Below are 20,622 nucleotides of genomic sequence, written 5' to 3'. Positions count from 1 at the left end.
ACCCATTTCTGCACAGCAGTGCTAACCCCAGCCCTTTCACACAGTACAACTGCCAAAAGTGAGCTATCACACGTTCCTGACCAGAAAGAAACAGGCTGGAACAAAATCTGTCACGTGAAATATTTCACAGCCAAAACTGAAGCTTTAAAATGCCATAACCAAAAACACTGTTCTGATTTCAATTTTATTCTCATAGCCTGTAATCTTATCAATGCTTGCTTTAAATATAACACTTGCCCAATTCCCTAAATTTTCTGGCACATAAGAAGAACATTTCAACATCAGTTTCTGTTTTTTGTTATATATGTTTTAACTGAAACAAAAATGCTGAAGCACAGAATATAAACTCCTTTTTAAAGGGCTTTTCTAAGCATAATTCTCCCAGGGCAAAAATGGCTCTGGTAATTTTGTGGACATATGAGAAAACACAGTAACTCATTCAAACCTTTGGAAAATTCCACCAAAGTGTAATCTGTTTTCGATCACTTAGCAAGTTTACTGAGCATGTAACACTGAGCCAGGCAATAGTGGCAGATGATTTAAGATGCAGCCCCTGAACCCATGGAAATCATGGCCACCATAACAGCAGGAGGTCGACATCTAACCTGAAGTGGCTAAGAAGGCTTCACAGACCAAGTGACATCCCACCTGAGACCTGAGAGATAACAGGAGCTGCCAAAGAAGGCAAGAAGATAGCCAAGGCAAAGGAGCAGTGCGAACAAAGCCAAGTACAAAGTGCAAAATCAGGAACAAGCAACCTTTAAGAGCTAAGCATTCAGGTAGACCTGTATGCAAGAAGAACCTTCCACAAACAATATATGGAGTTTTTAATTCAAAGCAGGAGAAATTAAATCAACCAACTAAAAGGATATGGAAACTCCCAGGTCAAGGATGTTAAAAATTCTTACACAGGTTCATAACGGAGAAAGGGAGAGATTTCTCAAACACAATAATCCTATACTTGGTTACTGATAATATAAAAGTGGGATGGGATGGAGAGATGAAAAGCAAGGATGACTTCCAGGTTTCAAGGATTTTCATACTCCTCTCATGAGCGGTCTATGCCCCCTTCCCTCTAATCTGGGAAGACACATGTCTACTTCAACCAAGAATCCAGCCAGACTACCAAGACCAGGTCACAAAGAGCCACACAACTTCGTCCTCATTTCCTGGGACACTAACTCGTGGGGTTCTCAGACACCAATGAAGATGTTTAGCTACACTGAGGTTACTAGGCTGTGAAGAAGTCCATGCAAGTGGCCACGTAAAGACACTCTCATCAACAATCCTAGCTGAATTCAGCCTTCAAGTCATGCCTGTCGAGGTGCCAAGCATGTAAGTAAAGAACCTTGATATAATTCCAGCACCTCACCATGTGGGTCTTCTAGCTACAACACCAAATATTATAGAACAGGATAAGCCATTCTCACTGCTCTATCCAAATTCCTGTCCCATAGAATCTATGAGCATAATACAGTGAATGGTTGTGGTTTCACCTGAGTAAGTTTAACATAGTCTGTGACCCATCAATCAATAACTGAAACAAAGCCGGGCATGGTGGCACACGCTTGTAATCCCAGCATTTAAGAGGCGGAGACAGGAGGATCCGTTTTCACAGACAGCCTCAGCTACTTAGGGAGGCTCTTTGCGACTCAGTGAGACCCTGTTTCAAAATAAAGAATAAAAAATAGTGCTGAGGATGTAGCTAGGAGGTAGAATGCCCCTGGATTCCATCCCCAGTACCACAAAAATAATAACTGAAACAGGTAGTGATGGCATATAAGCAAATTATTAAGGAATATATGAACAGAAGGTTTTGAAGATGAAGATAATTATACTGGATACATTTGGATCATTTAAACCCAACATATTTGTAGTATACAAATTAATTAAATAAATTACTGAAAAGAATATGGATTTTTAAAAAGAAGTAGAGGCTGAAGAAGCAATATATGAAGATAAAGGGATGATGTATGAGGGGGAAAACAAGACAGTATAGGAATGAAGCAATATGAAAAGTCAGGGAGGGCGGGGCTTGTTGGTGCACGCCTATAACTCCAGTACTTGGGAAGCTGAGACAGGAGGATCACAGATTCAAGGACAGTCTCAGCAATTTAGCAAGGCTCTCAGCAACCAGTGAGACCCTGTTTCAAAATAAAATATAGAATAGGGCTGGGGGATTAGCTCAGAAGTAGAATAATCCTGGGTTCAATCTCCAGTAAGGAAGAAGAAAGAAAAGGAAAAGGAAGAGGAAGAGAGGAAAAGAGATTCTCTGAAGTGTCAGAAATGGTGGTCAATAGCATTAAATGCAGTATGAAAACAAGAATCAATAGAGAAATAAAACAAATATATTTGGCAGAGACTCAAGAGCATGGTGATAAATCACAGAAGTTGAAAAATGAATGAGAACTGGGTAAACTGACACAGGCTATGTAGCTACTCTCTCAAGTATGGCTACAACAGGCAAGGAACAGAAAGGGCAGAATCTTAAGGACAAGGAAGGGTTAAAGAATGTCAAATAATTCTCTCATCCAACAAACACGCATTTATGTTTCTCAGTGTGTATGAGTCAGATAATAGGTCTATAGGCCTAGGGGAAGAAATGAGCAAAAAGAAACTGATGATAAGAAAAAAGAATTAATAAGTCAAAGTCCTAGACAAGGCAGGCAATGAAGTATCAAGAGCCCAAGCAGAGGGATCAGGACTAACATCTTTCTCTGAGGCAGAAAGCAGGAGGTAATGATGACTATAGAAAGAGATATACACTTGACAGAATGGGAGAACATTAGAGAAATTACCAACGAAAAGTCCACTGTATATGTGGGATTCGAGGCAAGACCGTGTGCTGGGAAGGAAGAAGCTGAAATGGGGAAGAAGACAAGAGGAGAGTGAGAGAGGAAGAGCATCGGTGGCAAATGAGAAGCAGACTGCAGACAAGCCAAAGAATCAAGTCATAGAGACAGCCTGGGACAATCTCCCAAAGAGTTACTTGGGCTATCCATTAACTAAGATGAGGACGGGACAGGGGCCTTTCAACTCTGTATCCCCCATGCCAAACGCGGCACCTGAGAAACTACAGGCCCTCAATAAATGGTTGAATGAACAAACAAACCCATATATGATGAAATAAGAAGAAATTTCATCAGAAATCTAGTCAGTATGTATAAATATGTGTAGATAACACAATTATCAAATATTTGCAGGAAATTTCATCAACTATATTAAATATTTATCTCAAAGAATTTCTTAGTTTTAGTGCAGACTTTTGCTCTAATGACAAAGTATTTTCTGGGTCTCTCTCTCTCTCCCCCTCCATTACTCCCATAAATGAAAAAATCAGATGAATTCAAATTATCTTATAAATATAAAACACAGCAGGGCATGGTGGCACATACTTGTAATCCCAGCATTTGGAAGGCTGAGACAGGAGGATCGCGGTGTGCAGACAGCCTCAGCTACTTAGTGAGGCCCTTTACAAATCAGTGAGACCCTGTTTCAAAGTAGAGAATTCTAAAAAATAGGGCTGGAGGTGTAGCTCGGAGGTAGAATGCCCCTGGGTTCCATCCCCAGTAATGCAAAAATACATACATACATACATACATACATACATACATACATACCACACTTTTTGAAAAACAAAAAGCAAAATAATAATAGTAATGATTTTGCAACTTCTCCTTCAGAATCTGAACTCTTGCCCCAAGTATCCCTTCTAATCTTAAATAAAGTAACTATACTTAACCCAAATTGCATATCTTCCTTCCAAAACAGTTAGCCATAATAAAAAAATCCTATTTTCATAAGACATGCATGTGTTGTATATACTTCTGAGCTAAACATTAAACTGACCAATTAATATCAAGTAATCCCTCTACAATACTGGTGTTAAAAAAAAAAAAAGAAAGAAAGCCAAGCATGGTGGCGGACACTTGTAATTCCAGTACTTGGGGAGGCTGAGACTGGAGAATCACAAGTTTACAGCCAGCCTCAGTAACGTGTGAGGCCCTCCACAACTTGGTGAGATTTAGTTTCAAAATAAAGAATAAAATAGGGCTGGGGGTATAGCTCAAAGGGAGAATGCCCCTGGGTTCAATTCCCAATAGCAAAAAAGGAAAGAAAAAAAAAAAAAGATGAGCCCCCAACCTTTTTTTTTTTTTTTTTTTTTTTTTTTTGTGTGTGTGTGTGTGTGTGTGTGTGTGTGTGTGTGGTCCTGGGGGTGGAACCCAGAGGATTTCTACCTCCGGGCTATACTCCCAGACCTTTTTTTTATATTTGATTTGGAAACAGGGTCTCACCAAGTTGCTGAAAGCCTCACCAAGTAGCTGAGGCTGGCTTCGAACCCATGTGATCCTCCTGTTTCAGCCTCCCAAGCGCGGGGATTACAAGCGTGTGCCACCACGCCCAGTGAGCCCCCAACCTTATGAATAAGAATTAAATGGATGCATCAAACTTTCCCAAATACAACCATAGAAACACAGTTTCATCCATATTTGTCTACATTCACATCATAGCTAATATTCTGAATTATAATAATATGTACAAGCTGGCATTTACATTATTCTAACAGCTAATGCGAATAGCTCTTAATGGTATTATTAGCATTTACTATGTGTCAGACACCACATAAGTACTTCATAAGCTGTATCTCCTTTAATACTCATGACAACTTTATGAGATAGAAGCAAAATTCAGACAATTTCTAAGAGACAGAGGCAGAATCACACCGTCTCAACCAAAAGCCAAGACCGTTAACTGCTATGCCCATATACATTAATGAGGAAAATAATCGTGTTATAAGTGGTGATACAAAATGTGTTCTGTTCAAGACTGTTGAACTTTTCAAAACCCAAAATCTAAAATCTTAAATATGATCACAGAAATTTAAAGGCTAAGATATCATTGTTTAAAGAACCACTCATGTTTGTGAAAAAAGCAGTGCAACAGCCAGGCGTGGTGGCACACGCTTGTAATCCTAGTACTTGGGAGGCTGAAACAGGAAGATCACAAGTTCAAAGATAGCCTCAGCAATATAGCAAGACTCACAGCAACCTAGTAAGACCCTGTTTCCAAAAACAAGAACTAAAAAGGGCTGGGGATGTAGCTCAAAAGAAGAATGCCCCTGGGTTCAATCCCTGGTGCTACACACACACACACACACACACACACACACACACACACAGTAATATAATATTATGTACTGGAAGGATTTGAGCACAGACAGATTAAGAGGTTACTGCAGTGATGTGCCAATCTGAATTTCTCAGTGGCAAGTACTATGTTTCTCATTCATTTCTGTATCCTCCAAACTAACACAGTGCTTGGGACACAGTAGGCACTCAATAATTGTTTGAGACATAAGTGAATGAATGAGCCAAAAAGAGTAGCATGAGCTCTAATTAAAGTGTGAATGGTGGAAATAGAAAGATACATATTGAAAAAATATTGCAGACAGAGTCAAGGATATTTGCTGGCTGATGAAATGCAGCAAGGATAGGACAGAATCAATAATGGCTGTATCGCAGATAAATACTACATGGACTGCTTTACAGGTTTCTTTGAGACTCAAATGTAATTACTTGTGTGAAAAGGTGAAAAAAAGAATGCTTTTTCATGGAATAAAAGCTATTCATCTTGGGCAGATTCACTACTATATTTGACCTTGAATATATCTCATCAATTTAAGACATTTGTCTTTCTTCTATCTTTGCTGGTTTATAACTTTAAGGACATAAAATATGTCTACTCTATTATGAGACACTATAAAACCTTATTAAATTTTTTAAATTAACACTGTCATTCACAAAAGAAACTATTATGAAAATAATTATTTATATACCATCAAAAATACTGCTAGATTGGATACACAGATAAATATACAGAGATAGATATACTCACATAAATATATAACATACATACACTTATATAAAATGCTTTTTTTTCTTGGTATTGGAGATTGAACCCAGGGACAGTCTACCTCCAAGCTACACCCCCCCACCAGCCCATTTTATTTTTTCTGTTGAAATAGGGTCTGGCTGCAGGCCGGGCCCAGAGCCTGCCATGTGGCGAGGCCGGGTATGGAGCCAGCAAGGCCGGGCCCGGAGCCTGTTGCGCAGCAGGCCTGGAACTGGGGCCTGCTTCACAGCAAAGGGCCAGCAGGTTTCTTCAACTAGTAGCCAGGAAGCACTAGAAGCTGCCACTCCCTCACCTAATCTCTCAGCAGATTTCCAGATCCAAGTGACCTCTTAAAAAGTTGGTTGTGAGTGAATCATCTTGTCAAAGTTACTCACCTTTTGGCCTTCAGGTTTTCAGTAAGTGGGAATAAGTGTGGAGAAATAGAAGCACTAATACATTGTTGGTGGGATTGCAAGTTGGTGCAACCACTTTGGAGAACAGTATAGAAGAGCCTCAGGAGAAGGAAAATGAACTTACCATATGATCCAGCAATACCACCTCTGGGTATCTACCAAAAAGAATGAAAACCAAAATTCCAAACTAATGCATGAACAACCATGTTCATAGCTGCACAGTTCACCATTGCCAAACTGTGGAACCAGCCAAGATGTCCTTCAATGGATGAGTGGATTTCAAAACTATGGGATATGCACACAATGGAAATTTGCTCAGCCATAAGGGAGAACAAAATTATGGCATTTACAATGAAATGTCACAAAAAATAGAAATCAGATGCTTTTCTTAATGTGCAAAATATTAGGGAGAAATGGGTAACAGGAGGAACTCTAGATGAAGAAGGGACCCTATAGAGGAGCAATGAAGGTGACATATCTGAGGGGATAAGAGGGAGGATAAGGGAAACTCTTTAAAGCACATGATGGACTTAAACATATCAGTCAATCAGGAAGCCGAGCATGGGTAGGAGGGAGAGGGAGGGAAGGGGTTAGAGACTGGGTAGGGGCTGACTGGGTGATATGTGCATGTATATCTCCACAAGTTTTCTTTCCCATTGAGATTTATGATTACAATGCACCAATAAAAATTTACTAAAAAATAAAATAAAATAAAACTAAAAAAAGAAAGAAATAGGGCCTGGCTAAGTTGCTGAGGCTGGCCTCGAACCTGTGATCCTTCCATCCCAGCCTCCCAACCCAAGCACTGGGATTTTAGGTGCAAGCCTCTGAGCCCTGCTCCAATAAAAATGCTTTTATAAATATAGTCTTAGCAGGCTGAAAGTGTCTACAGTGCATGTTTTTTTTTCTTTACATTCCAGGGCGTCTGGTAATGAGTTGATGGATAAATTTGTTGAACTAAAATGAACAGAAATGAATTGACTTGGGAGCCTCACAGAGCTTACAGTGGCTTCTGATAGCCTTATGTTTCCTTCTCCCAGGCTCAGTGCTCTTCCCCACTGTGCATTATGTTTATACTGTTAAAAAAAAAAAAAAGATCCATAATAAAGATGGTGTAGGATAGATAAAAAGAAAAATCAAGAAATATGATTGTTGGTATGTATAATCAGTGGGGAACCAGTAAATGTTTAACAACCGGCTTGGGATGGGGTGTGAGTCTGACTTTCAATGTTTGCCAGTTTAAATGGTTTAAATATTCCCTCCAAGCCCAGTTTCAAGCTATAAACATGGTATAAACTGGCTTCCAAAATTCCTGAATTTACCAACTGGCTCCCAAAAGCCAGGTTAAGCCAGCTCCAGCAAATCACTGGATGAATTTTTTTTCCCCCCAGGTCTGGGGATGGGACCCAGGGGCATTCGACCTCCGAGCTACACCCCCTGCCCTATTTTTTATTCTTTATTTTGAAACCGGGTCTCACTGAGTTGCAGAGGGCCTCACTAAGTAGCTGAGGCTGTCCGCAAATCGCGATCCTCAAGGTCTCAGCCTCCCGAATGCTGGGACAAGCGTGCGCCACCACGCCCGGCTTGGATGAAATATTTGATGCAGAGTATCAAATATTCCTTTTGCCTTTCACCCCTTACTGGGTTATGGTGATAACATGTCCTAGTAAGTGTACAGGATCCTACATCATGTGTATCAGCTCAGCAACAAGAGCTAGGAGGACGCCTGAGCTTCCCCTAAAGACTAAACATACTCTCTAAGTAAGTGTCACATTAATAACGTCTAAGATGGGAAACACAGAGGACAGGACTATGCCTGATACATACCAATCAGGTAAACAGATAGAGCTCTTCTTTTCAATATTCAGGCAGTTCTAGATCAAGTCATATTTCAAAAACTTATTTAAGCCAACATGCTGCTCCCTAATCAAAAAGCACTATTAATCAAGTATATAAGCTATATTAAATTTCTCTTATATATATATGTATATTTCTCATATACATATATATATACATATATATATATATATATGTATATTTGTTAGGGAAGACATGACAGTAACCAATCATAAAATTTTGTCATATTACCTAAGAATTATAACAATATGCTGTTAAACTGACTTTCTTCCTTATAATTTCTGCAGTAACTTCACCATAAAATATGTTTTAAATGAAAACAGCTTCATCAGGAGCACAGACTACTAAAAAGATACAAAGAGTGTGAGTGTGCATGTGTGCATGTGTGTGTTTGAAAGCATTCTACGCCAAACTACACACCCACCCTTTTTCATTGTTGTCTTTGTTTTTTGAAACAGGGACTTGTTAGGTTACTGATTGTCCCATACCTGCTGAGGCTATCTCAAACCTACAATGGTCTCATCTCAGCCCCCCAAGAACTGGAATTACAAGCATATACCACCATGCCAGGCTTAAAGACCTCCTTCAGAGAGATTTAACAAACATGTTTAAAAAAAATGCTTTAAAAAAAAAACTAAATGCGGGATAGTCCCATTGCTTTCCCTTCCTTGTGGTCAATTTCCTGTTATATACATAGCATTAAAGATGAAGCTCTCCTATTTCCTGCTGCCTAAAAGACATTTAAAGAAAAAAAAACAGAAAAAAAAGAAATTGCCCAACTAACATCTCATCAAAACTAGCACCATTTAACATTTGTGGTACTGAGGGTGGAACCCAGGGGTTTTTCTACCTCTGGAATAGACTCACAGACCTATTTTATACTTTATTTGGAAACAGGGTCTCACTAAGTTGCTGAGAGCCTCACTAAGTAGCTGAGGCTGGCTTCGAACCTGTGCGATCCTCCTGTCTCAGCCTCCCAAGCGCTGGATTACAAGTGTGCACCACCACACCCGGATATAAATCCCCTTTTTAACTATTGTTTTTATCCTTTGACTCCTTATTAAAAATTTATGTCACATTGTCTAGCTCAATAATAACCAATTTAAAAGAGCACCAAACCTACAAATTTATCTATCTTCCCATCCACTGAATTCTCCATTTCCTCCTTTTTTAAAGGAAAATGAGGTCCCTTCTCTCAGGTAGCTAAGTCCCCTCATTTAAAAATGTATCACTGTCTCAGTTCAATAAGGCCACCTAAATATACATGTTTATCTCCCTTCCCTTCCAAATTCCACTGAAACAAGAAAAAAAAAAGTTGTTTCAAAGTATAAATTAGGCATAATAGCATAAGCCTGTAATTCTGATACTTGTGAGGCTGAGACAGGAGGACTGCAGGTTTGAGGCCAGCCTCACCAACTCAGAGAGGTCCTGTTTCAAAATTTAAAAAAAGAATGCTCAGAGGTTGAATGCTTCTAGGTTTAAGCCTCAATAACACACACACACACACACACACACACACACACACACACACACACTCTCTCTCTCTCTCTCTCTCTCTCTCTCTCTCTCTCTCTCCCCCCCCCCCACCAGAAAACAAATAAAAAAGAGCTCCTAAAATTTAACAACACATTACCTAATAGTCTGATTAGAACCAATCGCAGCGCTTCACCCCCAGGTTTTGATTCTGTAGGTCTGGGAAAGGACTCCAAATTTTTGTACATCTAACAAGTACCCAGTTGGTGCTAATTCTACTGGTCAGAGGACCATATTATGACAATGATCCAAAACAAACAGAGATCATTAAAAAAAATTAATCATTTTAATGAGCATCCTCAAAGAGGTTCAGGAGAAGACAACATTTTCCCTTTCCGAAGGGACATAAACAGCTCTGAAAAACTGGAAAAATACAATTTCTGAATTAAAATTTTTCAGATGTACTAAATAAGTAAAATTCAATACAGCAGTATAAAATACAATCTGAGATATATTTCAAACACAGAGCAAAAGAGAAAGAAGGAATATTACCAAAAGACACAGAAAAATTACCAAGCATAAAGGGTCAATACCTATCTAACAGGTTTCTGGGGAAAGATGTAATCAATAAACAGAAGTTTTTTTCTAAACTGAAAAAGGCTCAAGCCTTGATTCTGTAAAGCCAATTCCCAAGCAGTCAAAAACTTTTCTTTTGGTAGCACTAGGGATTGAACTCAGGGGCATTCTACTCACAGCTACATCCACGGTCCATTTTATTTTTTATTTGGAAACAGAGTCTCACTAAGTTGCTGAAAGCCTAAATGTCTGAAGCTGGCAACCTCCTGTCTCAGCCTCCAATATAAGCAAGTGCCACCACACCCAGCTCAGGCAAAAACTCTTAAAGCCAAAAGCTATAGATATATTTGTGACAATTTTAAACTTAAAAACCATAAAGAAACCCTTAAAATTTTGAGGGGAAAAAGTATATTATTGGAAAGGAATATAAATCAGACTAGTATTAGACATTTCATTAGCATTATAGAGAAAACTTTTTTTAATTAAGGAAAAAATTGTTTTGAACCTGAAATATGAATACAACCCGTCATGGTGGCACACACCTATGATCTCAGTACTTAGAAGGCTGAGACAGGAGGATTTCAGGTTTGAGGACAGCCTCAGCAAGTAGTAAGACTCTGTTTTCCAAAGTGGTCGCACTAATTTGCAATCCCACCAACAGACTCTGTTTCAAAATAAAAATAAAATGAGGCTGAGGATACATCTCAAAGGTAGAATGCCTCTGAGTTCAATCCCTATTACGCCTCCCCAACAAACACAAAATAAAGGCAAAATAAATGCATCGTCAGAAATTAAAGAATTAAGAAATTTTCTTTCTGTATATTAGTTTCCTTTTTTTTTTTTTTTTTTTTTTTTTTTGGTGGTACTGGGGATGGAACCCTTCTACCTCCGGGCTACACTCCCAGACCTATTTTATATTTTAATTTGGAAAGAGGGTCTCTTAAGACAGCAAGGCTGGCTTCAAACCTGTACAATCTTCCTGTCTCCGCCTCCCAAGCACAGGGATTACAAGCGTGTGCCACCACGCCCAGCTCCTACTTCTTTTATTAAAAAATGATCATACACGTTCAAATGGGTTTCAGTGAACTTAAAATGTTGGCAGAATTACATACCTTTTAAAGTGTAAAAGAATCTATTTCCTTGCCTTTCCTAACTTCTGGACAGTACCCAAATTCCACGATCAGTGATTGCCTTCCATCTTCAAGGCCAGCAACATGGAATGAGTCCAAAGCATATGGAATCTCTCTGATTCTGCCTCTCCTACTTCCCCCCCCTCTTTTGGGGGGGAAGGGAAGAGAGTACTGGGAGTTGAACCTAAAAGTGTATTCTACCTCTAAACTATACCTTCAGCCCTTTTTATTTTTGAAACAGGGTCTTGCTAAGTTGCCAAGGCTGGCCTCAAACGTGATCCGCCTGCCTCTACCTGTCTCAGCACATGAGATTACAGGCATACCAAGTCTTTTTTGCCATGAAAGGTAGTTTATTCACAGGCTCCAAGAATTAGGAATGTGGACATCTTTGACTGGCTATTATTCTACTCACCAAACCATAGAAGAACTCAAAGATGTCCTTCAGAAAACCAAACATAAAATTCAAGAGTGACAACAACATAGGATATAAGAAATCAGGTCCCCCATAAAAAGAAGAGAAAGCTGTAAGGACATTTAAAATAAGAAATTTGACCTTGACAGTATAGTACAACTTCTTAATGGAAGAGGCAACTTTAGAAAAACAAGATTAAATTTTTTCTAAAAAGTCCAATTACACTACTTGGTTTTACAGCAAATAAAATTTAGGTAACAAAAGGATTATACATGTTGTTTCATATTTCCCAATTTTTAGAAATAACAAAAGAGTCAAACATTAGGAGACATAAACATCTACATGACTACTTCTGTGTTCTAGCAGATTCTAGACTCCCTAAACTAATATCATAGTTGTATAGACAAAAATATATTATTTTTTCATATGTGCTATCTATTGAGAATGGACACTGCCTAATTGTAGAAAATGAGTGAAAAGCACAGCCATAGCAAAACACATTAAAAAATTTATCTCCTGTATTTCCTTTTTTATAATTTTATTGATGTTTTATAATTATACAACATACTGAAATTCAAAGTGATACATTTATATAAGATATATCACTTGATCCATTTCTATCTGGATCCCACCCCACTCCCTCCCCCCTCCTCATATAAGTCAGTGAGATTGGCAGTGATACCTTCATCTATGAACATAACATTACCTGAGGGCTGGGATGTAGCTCAGTGATATAGCGCTTGCCTTACATGCACAATGCCCTAGTTCAATACTCAGTATCAAAAAAGACCAATCAAGCGTAAAAAAAAAAATAGATTTACTTCTTTCAAGCCTCCTTTTTTTTTTTAAGTCTCTTTTCTTTCCATATATGAGAGAAAACATACAACCTTTGGCTTTCTGAGACTGGCTGATCTCACTTACTATAACATTCCCAAATCCATTTTCCTATAGTAGCATAATCCTGTTCTTCTTTCTGGCTGAGTAAATCTCATGGTTTGTGAATACCACATTTTCTTTGTCCATCATCTGTTGATGGACAACTCCATTGGTTCCATAATTTGGCGACTGTGAATTTGCGCTGTTATAAACATAATTATGCAAGCATATTCCTATAGTATCCTAACTTTAATTTTTTTGAAAAGATACCAAGGAGTGGGATACCTGGGTCAAAGAAATCCAATAGCCAAATTTTAAAAATGGGAAATTACTCTGAATAGACAACTCTTAAAAGAAGAGATACAAATGGCCAATAGATATATGAGAAAAAAAAAAGTTCAACATCATTAGTTATCCGTGAAGTATAAATCAAAACTACACTGAGATTCCAATGAACTCCAATTAGCAATCATCAAGAATAAAAACAAGCCGGGCGTGGTGGCGCACGCTTGCAATCCCCACGCTTGGGAGGCTGAGAGAGGAGGACCGCGCAGGTTCGAAGCCAGCCGCAGCTAGCTTAAGAGACCGTTTCCAAATAAAATATAAAATAGGTCTGGGAGTGTAGTCTGGAGGTAGAAGGCCCTGTGTTCCATCCGCAGTACCACCAAAAAAATAAAATAAAATTTGAAGCTAACCTCAGCAACTTAGGTTCTCAGTAACTTGATGAGATCCTGTTTCCAAATAAAAAATAAAATGAGCTAGGGGTATAGCTTAGATAGAATGCCCCTGGATTCAATGCCCAGCACCATGCAGAAAAAAAACATTGAAAATGGTGACAATTATGTTGAAGATATAATCTCCATGTAAGAGCATAAGAACATGGAGGTTATATGAAAGCCTTTTGTGGAACAGAGCAAACAACATATGTCCAACACATAAATGCTATTTATTATTAATGAATAACACCAGTACTAATGGCAGCATTTTTAGTTCCTTAAAGACATGCAGTTGACTGAAACTATACTATGTAGCTTCTAACACAGTAAATGAAAAATAACAATATGCTCTTCATTGTTTCCTTAAAAACATTTCAATGAATTAATGTCTCTATTAACACCTACCGAGTCATTCGCTGCTAGTGCAAGTGCAAGGTTCACTGAAAGAAACAAAAAGTAGTTAAATTTAGTACCCTTTAATATTTTCAGTGTAATAACCAAGCATAGAAATTTTTAATATATCTCCCTTACTTGCAAGAACAAGGACATGAAAGGAATGCAGAAAGTAAAAGGACAAAAAATAAAGTAATTTAGGAACATAATTAACAGATGCCAACTCAAAATTAACATTTTAAGTAGTCCATTTATAATAAGCTACAATTTTACTCAAATAGCCACATGGGCTTTTTAATTTTATGAAATATACAGTTCAATTTTTTTAAAAGCATATTTTATAGAAAAATTATCATTTAATAAATGTGTATGATGCCATTATCTTTTTAAAATAAATGCTGAAGCCTGGCATGGTGGCACATGCTTGTAATCCTAGTACTTGGGAGGCTAAGACAGGAGGATCAGAGATTCAAAGCCAGCCTCAGCTACTTACTGAGGCCTTCTGCAACTTAGTGAAACCTTGTTTCAAAATAAAGAATAAAAAATAGGGCTAGGGGTATAGCTTGAAGGTAGAATGCACCTGAGTTCAATCCCTAGTACTACAAAAAATAATTAATTAATTAATTAAATGCTGGAAGCTGGGTGTGATGGCACATGCTTGTAATCTCACCAAGTCTCAAGTCTTGGAAGACTGCGACAGGAGGCTCACAGGTTCGAGGCCAGCATCAATACTTAGTGAGACCCTCCACAACTTAGTGAGACCCTGTTTCAAAATAAGAGAATAAAAAATAGGGCTGGGGTTATAGATGAGAGGTAGAGTGCCCCTGGGTTCCATTCCCAGTACCGTAAAAAATGAATGAGTGAATGTATGAATGCTGGTATTGCAGGAATTCCAAGTGCCTCATAAACACGCTGATATAAAAGCTGGACCACTGTGCACAGAAGGAAGAGAAGGTGAAGTTTAGGGAATAAAGTGTGTTTCCCAAAATGCCTATACCAGTGAATCCCAGTGATATAAAGGGAAGAAGCGGTCATTCCACGCCATCTTTAACACAGCAAGAGACACATTACATTTTAGAAGAGAGGTCCTATAGTAATGTTTCTAAGACTGATAAATAAACAGACACTCATAGTATAAAGAACAATGCTATAAATTATATCAGTTTGTTTCCCTTTTTTTTTTTTTTTTTGAACCTAGGGGCTTTCTACCCCCGGGCTATACTTCTAGACCTATTTATATTTTATTTGGAAACAGGGTCTCACTAAGTTGCTGAGAACCTCACTAAGTAGCTGAGGCTGGCTTCGAACCTGCACGATCCTCCTGTCTCAGCCTCCCAAGCGTGGGGATTACAAGCGTGCGCCACCACGCTCAGCTCCAGGTTGTTTCCTTTACAGTAGTTAAGAGCATAAATGTTGGGGGTGGTGAATTGGCTCAGACCACCCCCCCATGCCACTGTGGCATGGGGCTGTAACTATCTTCTGTATTTCTATCTTTTTAATAAACTTCTTTAAATCTTAAAAAAAAAAAAAGCATAAGTGTTAAGGCAGACATGGTTCAAATCCCAGCTCTAGCACATTTTAGTATATATCCCTGAATAGATTACCTATGGATTTGTTGCCTCTTTCATAAAATAAAGACAATTCCTACTTCATAACTTCTAAAGATTAAATGAAATAGTGTATATAAAAATACTTATCCTAGGATGTAGACTTGATAATTGGGGAGTTATTACTAGAAATTGAACCCAGGGACATTCTACCTCTGAGCTACACTCCAGCCCTTTTTGTTTTTTTATTTTGAAAGAGGACCTTGCTAAGTTTCCTAGTCTGGCCTCAAACCTGCAATCCTATCTCAGCCTCCCACATACTGGGATTACAGGCATATGCCACCATACCAAGCTAAGAAAGAGCTTCTAAATTTTAAAAACATTAAATAGCTATATGACAGGCCCTTAGGAAAGACAGCAAAAATGTATAAGATATAGCATGAATTCATTAAGAACAAATCATTAATCACTTTTTGTTTGTTTTTTGGTTTTTGGTACTGAGGATTAACCCCAAGGACATTCTACTTAGCTATACTCCCAGCTCTACTTTATTTTTCACTTTGTTTTTTGTTTGTTTTGTTCTGTTTGGGGGGGTTGGGGTGTGTGTGTGTGTGTGTGTGTGTGTGTGTGTGTGTGTGTGTGTTACTGGAGAGAGAAGCCAGGGGCATTCTACCTCCAAGCCGTACCCCGAGCCTTATTTTAGTTTTTATTTTGAAATAGGGTCTCACTAAGTTGCTGAGGGTCTTGCTAAGTTGCTGAGGCTGTCCTCAAACCTATGATTCTCCTGTCTCAGCCTCCCAAGTACTGGGATTATAGGCATTTGCCATTTGCCACCATGCTCAGCTTCATTTTTAATAATAATAATACAGTCTCAACCAAACAGTAATAAACAAAGAGTATAGCACAATATTTGACAAGTCTTAATTTTTTCAAAACATCTGGCAAACTCTTCCATAATTCCATTCAGGTCAAAATGGTAGGGGGATTAACTGTAAAACTACCCAGTATGTATAAAATATGGCTTCAAGATCTCTAATGAAATTCACCAAATCATGTACCTGGTCTTTCTCATTTCAAAATGTCACTGATGTCAGGAACTAAAGAATTTTAATAAATATGTGCTTTATAACTTTAAGTTAATGGTTTGAAATAAAAGCTCAAATTTTTTATAGTCTTAAACTAGACCAAAATTAACAAAATAAAATACAATAAAGATAATCATCTTTTTTTAATCAACTGCAAAAAAGACTGGAAAAGAACAGAATCAACTGCAAAAAAGATTATTTGGGTAAGACCTGAAATTAGCAGTCATTCCTATTGACATGACTGAAAATTCAATATGAGATCATTATAAAACATGAATGCTAAGCCGGGCATGGTGGCGCACGCTTGTAATCCCAGCATTCGGGAGGCCGAGACTGGAGGATCGCAGTTCGCGGACAGCCTCAGCTACTTAGTGAGGTCTTTCACAACTCAGTGAGACCCTGTTTCAAGAATAAAGAATAAAAAATTGGGCAGGGGGTGTAGCTCGGAGGTTGAATGCCTCTGGGGTCCATCCCTAGACCCGCAAAAAAATAAAAAAATAAAATAAATAAAATAAAACATGAATGCTTTATGACTCTAAATGAATAATACAAGTTATAAGGGTAGAAGACAAGCCAAAGTACTAACTTTCAATTAGAGGATGATTCAGCAGACCTAATATATAGCATGTTAACTATAGTTGATAATAACGTATATTTGACTAAGAGTAACCATAAGTATTCTTACCTCACACAAAAAAGGGTCAACTAGATGAGATGATAGATAACGTTAATTATCTTGATTGTGGATTTCATTTCACAATGTATACATGTATCAAACATCAAACTCTACACCTCTGAATGTACATTTAATATACCTCAATAAAGCCAAAATTTTCAAATTACCTCCAGTAAGTAAGATTAAGAGGTTTCCCTTTTATATTACTATGCTAGAATAACTTTTTTTTTCAGAAATAAAAGGTTTCTTTTAATTTTTTTTTTTTTTATGGTGGCAATGGGGGTGGAACCCAGAGGCTTTCTACCTCCGGGCTATACTCCCAGACCTTTTTATATATATATATTTTATTTGGAAACAGGGTCTCACTAAGTTGCTGAAAGCCTCACTAAGTAGCTAAGGCTGGCTTCGAACCCGTGCAATCCTCCTGTCTCAGCCTCCCAAGTGCAGGGATTACAAGCGTGCGCCACCATGCCTGGCTAAAATTTTTTTGAATTATTAATCTTGACTAACTTTTCCATGGTTTTTGTTTTGTTTATTTTTGTAGTGTCCTCTATCACTGAGAAATATCCTCAGCCAAATTCTTCTGTTTCTAATGGTATTTTTTTTGTGCGTTCTGAAAGTAAGATTTAGTGACAAATCTACAGTCATTAAAAAGGGCCACCATTCAGGCGTGGTGGCACACACTTGTAATCCCCGCGCTTGGGAGGCTGAGACAGGAGGATTGCACAGGTTCGAAGCCAGCCTCAGCTACTTAGTGAGGCTCTAGGCAACTTAGTGAGACCCTGTTTCCAAATAAAATATAAAATAGGTCTGGGAGTATAGCCTGGAGGTATAGAAAAGCCCCTGGGTTCCACCCCCAGTACCATAAAAAAAATACATAAACAATCTCATTGCAAATATATAGCTACATATATATTGATAAAGACTAGAAAAGAACATACATAATTTAATATTAAAGTTACAAGGTCAGAGATGCAAAATCAAAACTAACCTGAGATTTCACCTAACTCCAAATAGAATGGCAATCATTAAAAACACAAACAAAAGCTGCTGGCTAGGATGTAGACAAGTGGGAACTATTAATACATTGTTGGTGGGATTGCAAATTAGTACAACCACTTTAGAAAACAGGATGGAGGATCCTCAGAAGGGAAACTAACCTACCATGATTCAGCAATATCAGTTCTGGGTATCTACCCAAAAGAATGGAAACCAAAATAACAAACTAATGCATGCCTATCTATGTTCACAGCCACACAATTCACCATTGTCAAACTATGGAACCAGCCAAGATGTCCAAAAACAGACTAATGGATTACACAAAACTATGGGATATGTACAAAATGGAATTCTACTCAGCCATAAAGAAGAACAAAATTGTGTCATGTATAGGGAAATCGATGGAACTGGAGGACATTATGCTAAGTGAGATTAGTCAGTCACCAAAAGTAAGAAATCTGATGTGCTTCCTAACATGTGGAAGCTAGGGAGAAAAAGGGTCACAGGATGAACTCTAGACAAAGGAGGAGAAACCACAGATGAGCAAATAAGGAGTCCTAACTGAGGGTGATGGGAGGGAGGGGAAGAGGGAAATTCCCTAATGTAGGTAATGCACATTCACAAACATATAAAAATCAATCACTAAGCCAAACATGAGGAGGGAGGAGGAGGGAATGGGGTGGGAATCGAGGAAGGGTTAAATGAGTGATGTGTGCATGTATCCTCCACCATCTTGTACATTAAGATGTCTGACTATGCCGGGCTTGGTGGCGCACGCTTGTAATCCCTGCACTTGGGAGGCTGAGACAGGAGGATTGTACAGGTTCAAAGCCAGCCTCAGCTACTTAGTGAGGCCTTCAGCGACTTAGTGAGACCCTGTTTCCAAATAAAATATAAAAAAGGTCTGGGAGTATAGCCCGGAGGTAGAAAGCTTCTGGGTTCCAACCCCAGTACCAAAAAAAAAAAAAAAAAAAAAAAAAAGCCTGACTATAATGCACCAATAAAAAAAATATTTTTAAAGTTACAAGGTGTTTCAAAATAATAGTGACCAATTACTGAGCACTTACTATGGAGGAGACACAAGGCTAAGTGGTTAGCTTGTTAATTTGCATAACCAGCCTATGAAAGAGGTTTTCTTCCCCCTTCTTACAGCTAAGTAAGCTGAAGGTCTGATGGGTAACCTGAACACTTTTTCTTCAGTTAAGGAATAGACAACCTGGTTCCAGACAGTTTTGTCTCATTCCATAATCTAAGGTCCCACCCATTATCAACTCCTGATACTAATGAACCAATTGTTAGGAACTTCACAAATACTAAAAAATAAAATAAAATAAACTACATTTTTAATAATGTGCATTTGCCAGTTGGCATATGTTCTTAATATCAGACTATTCTGTGATACCTGCTGTGGTAGACTTTCCAACTCCACCCTTTCCAGAAGCCACAACTATAACTTGTTTAACGCCTTCTATCGGTTTCTGTTTTGGAAGTCCTCGGGACATGATTTGTGTTCTTCTTTGCTTTAGAATCTCGCTCTCGGCGTCAGATAACTTCAAAAAAAAAAAATTAAAGAGTTTTAAATAAGCCACTTCCATTAAGCTGTAAAAATAAAAACAATCCGGTGTTTGCAATTAAGAGGGCTTTCTTTGGTAATGCTGTCCATCTCCACTACTTCGGCATTAAAGAGATACCTGCCCACTGCAACTGATCACGATTGTAAAGACACACTGTTTAAACTGAATTTTTTCTGCCACTTTTAAAAATGCAAATTAAGCTGCCCTTTTACGGAGTTCAATCTTTCACGTGTTTTCCTTCTCTTGAACCTATTTACTAAACCCCAAAGCCAGAAAGCCCTGTGCAGGTGCAGCGCACACACCCGCATTCTAACCCTGTTTCGGGCCCCGCAGCCTCAGCCCGCTGGAGCCTACTGGGGTCCCCCGAGAAGGCGGGAAATGCAGCCCCCCGGGGTCTGGCCGAGCCTCCATCGGGGCGGGACCCGCGAGGGACTGAGTCAGTCCCCAGCAGGAGACGCCGCCGGGGAGCCGACAACTCCGCTGCCCGGAGGGGCCTGCCGCCCGCCTCCCCCTGCTCCGCTGCACCACGGACCTGACGCCGACACACGAGGGACCGGCCTCCCCTAAGCGACAGCCCACCAAAGAGCAACAGAGGCCGCCAAGCGCCCATGGCTCGGACCGCCCCGGAGCCGGGCTGGGGAAGCGGCGCCGGCGCGGGCTGATGACGTCACGTGGAAACCCGCGGCTTCCTCTCCCTAGCGACGGGCCTCCTTTGAGTTTCTTCAGCTGGGAGCCCAATTTGTCTTGGTCTCCTTTGTCGCTGGCTACGTTGGGCAGCATTTTATCGAATGTTTGCAAGCATTTCCATTATATTTACAGAAATCCCCCCCAAAAAAAAGTTTTTTTTTCCGGTACTGGAGATGGAACCCGGGGCATTCCACCTCTGGGTTACACCCCTAGCCCTATTTTTTATTCTTTATTTTGAAACAGGGTCTCACCAAGTTGCAAATGGGCCTTACTAAGTAGCTGAGGCTGTCCTCGAACCGCGATCCTCCTGTATCAG

At 39.1% G+C, this 20,622-nt stretch overlaps 1 protein-coding gene across 1 annotated transcript in view; it reads right to left on the bottom strand.

Moving 5' to 3' along the window:
• The window catches only part of NUBPL (NUBP iron-sulfur cluster assembly factor, mitochondrial), a gene marked incomplete at both ends in the record, with an annotated part of 253,458 nt that extends 233,229 nt beyond the window's left edge, over positions 1 to 20,229 (bottom strand). Inside the window, 3 exons of the mRNA XM_080707130.1 lie at positions 13,751 to 13,785; positions 19,448 to 19,595; positions 20,152 to 20,229. Of these exons, the coding sequence (XP_080563256.1) occupies positions 13,751 to 13,785; positions 19,448 to 19,595; positions 20,152 to 20,229 (261 nt within the window). The remainder of the gene's footprint in view (positions 1 to 13,750; positions 13,786 to 19,447; positions 19,596 to 20,151) is intronic.
• Between the last annotated feature and the right edge of the window lie 393 nt (positions 20,230 to 20,622).

This window comes from Muscardinus avellanarius (genome assembly GCF_963383645.1).
Source record: "Muscardinus avellanarius genome assembly, chromosome: 12".
NCBI lineage: Eukaryota > Metazoa > Chordata > Mammalia > Rodentia > Gliridae > Muscardinus > Muscardinus avellanarius.
The sequence above is the reverse complement of the archived record's forward strand: the minus strand, read 5'-3'. Positions and strand labels throughout refer to the sequence as shown.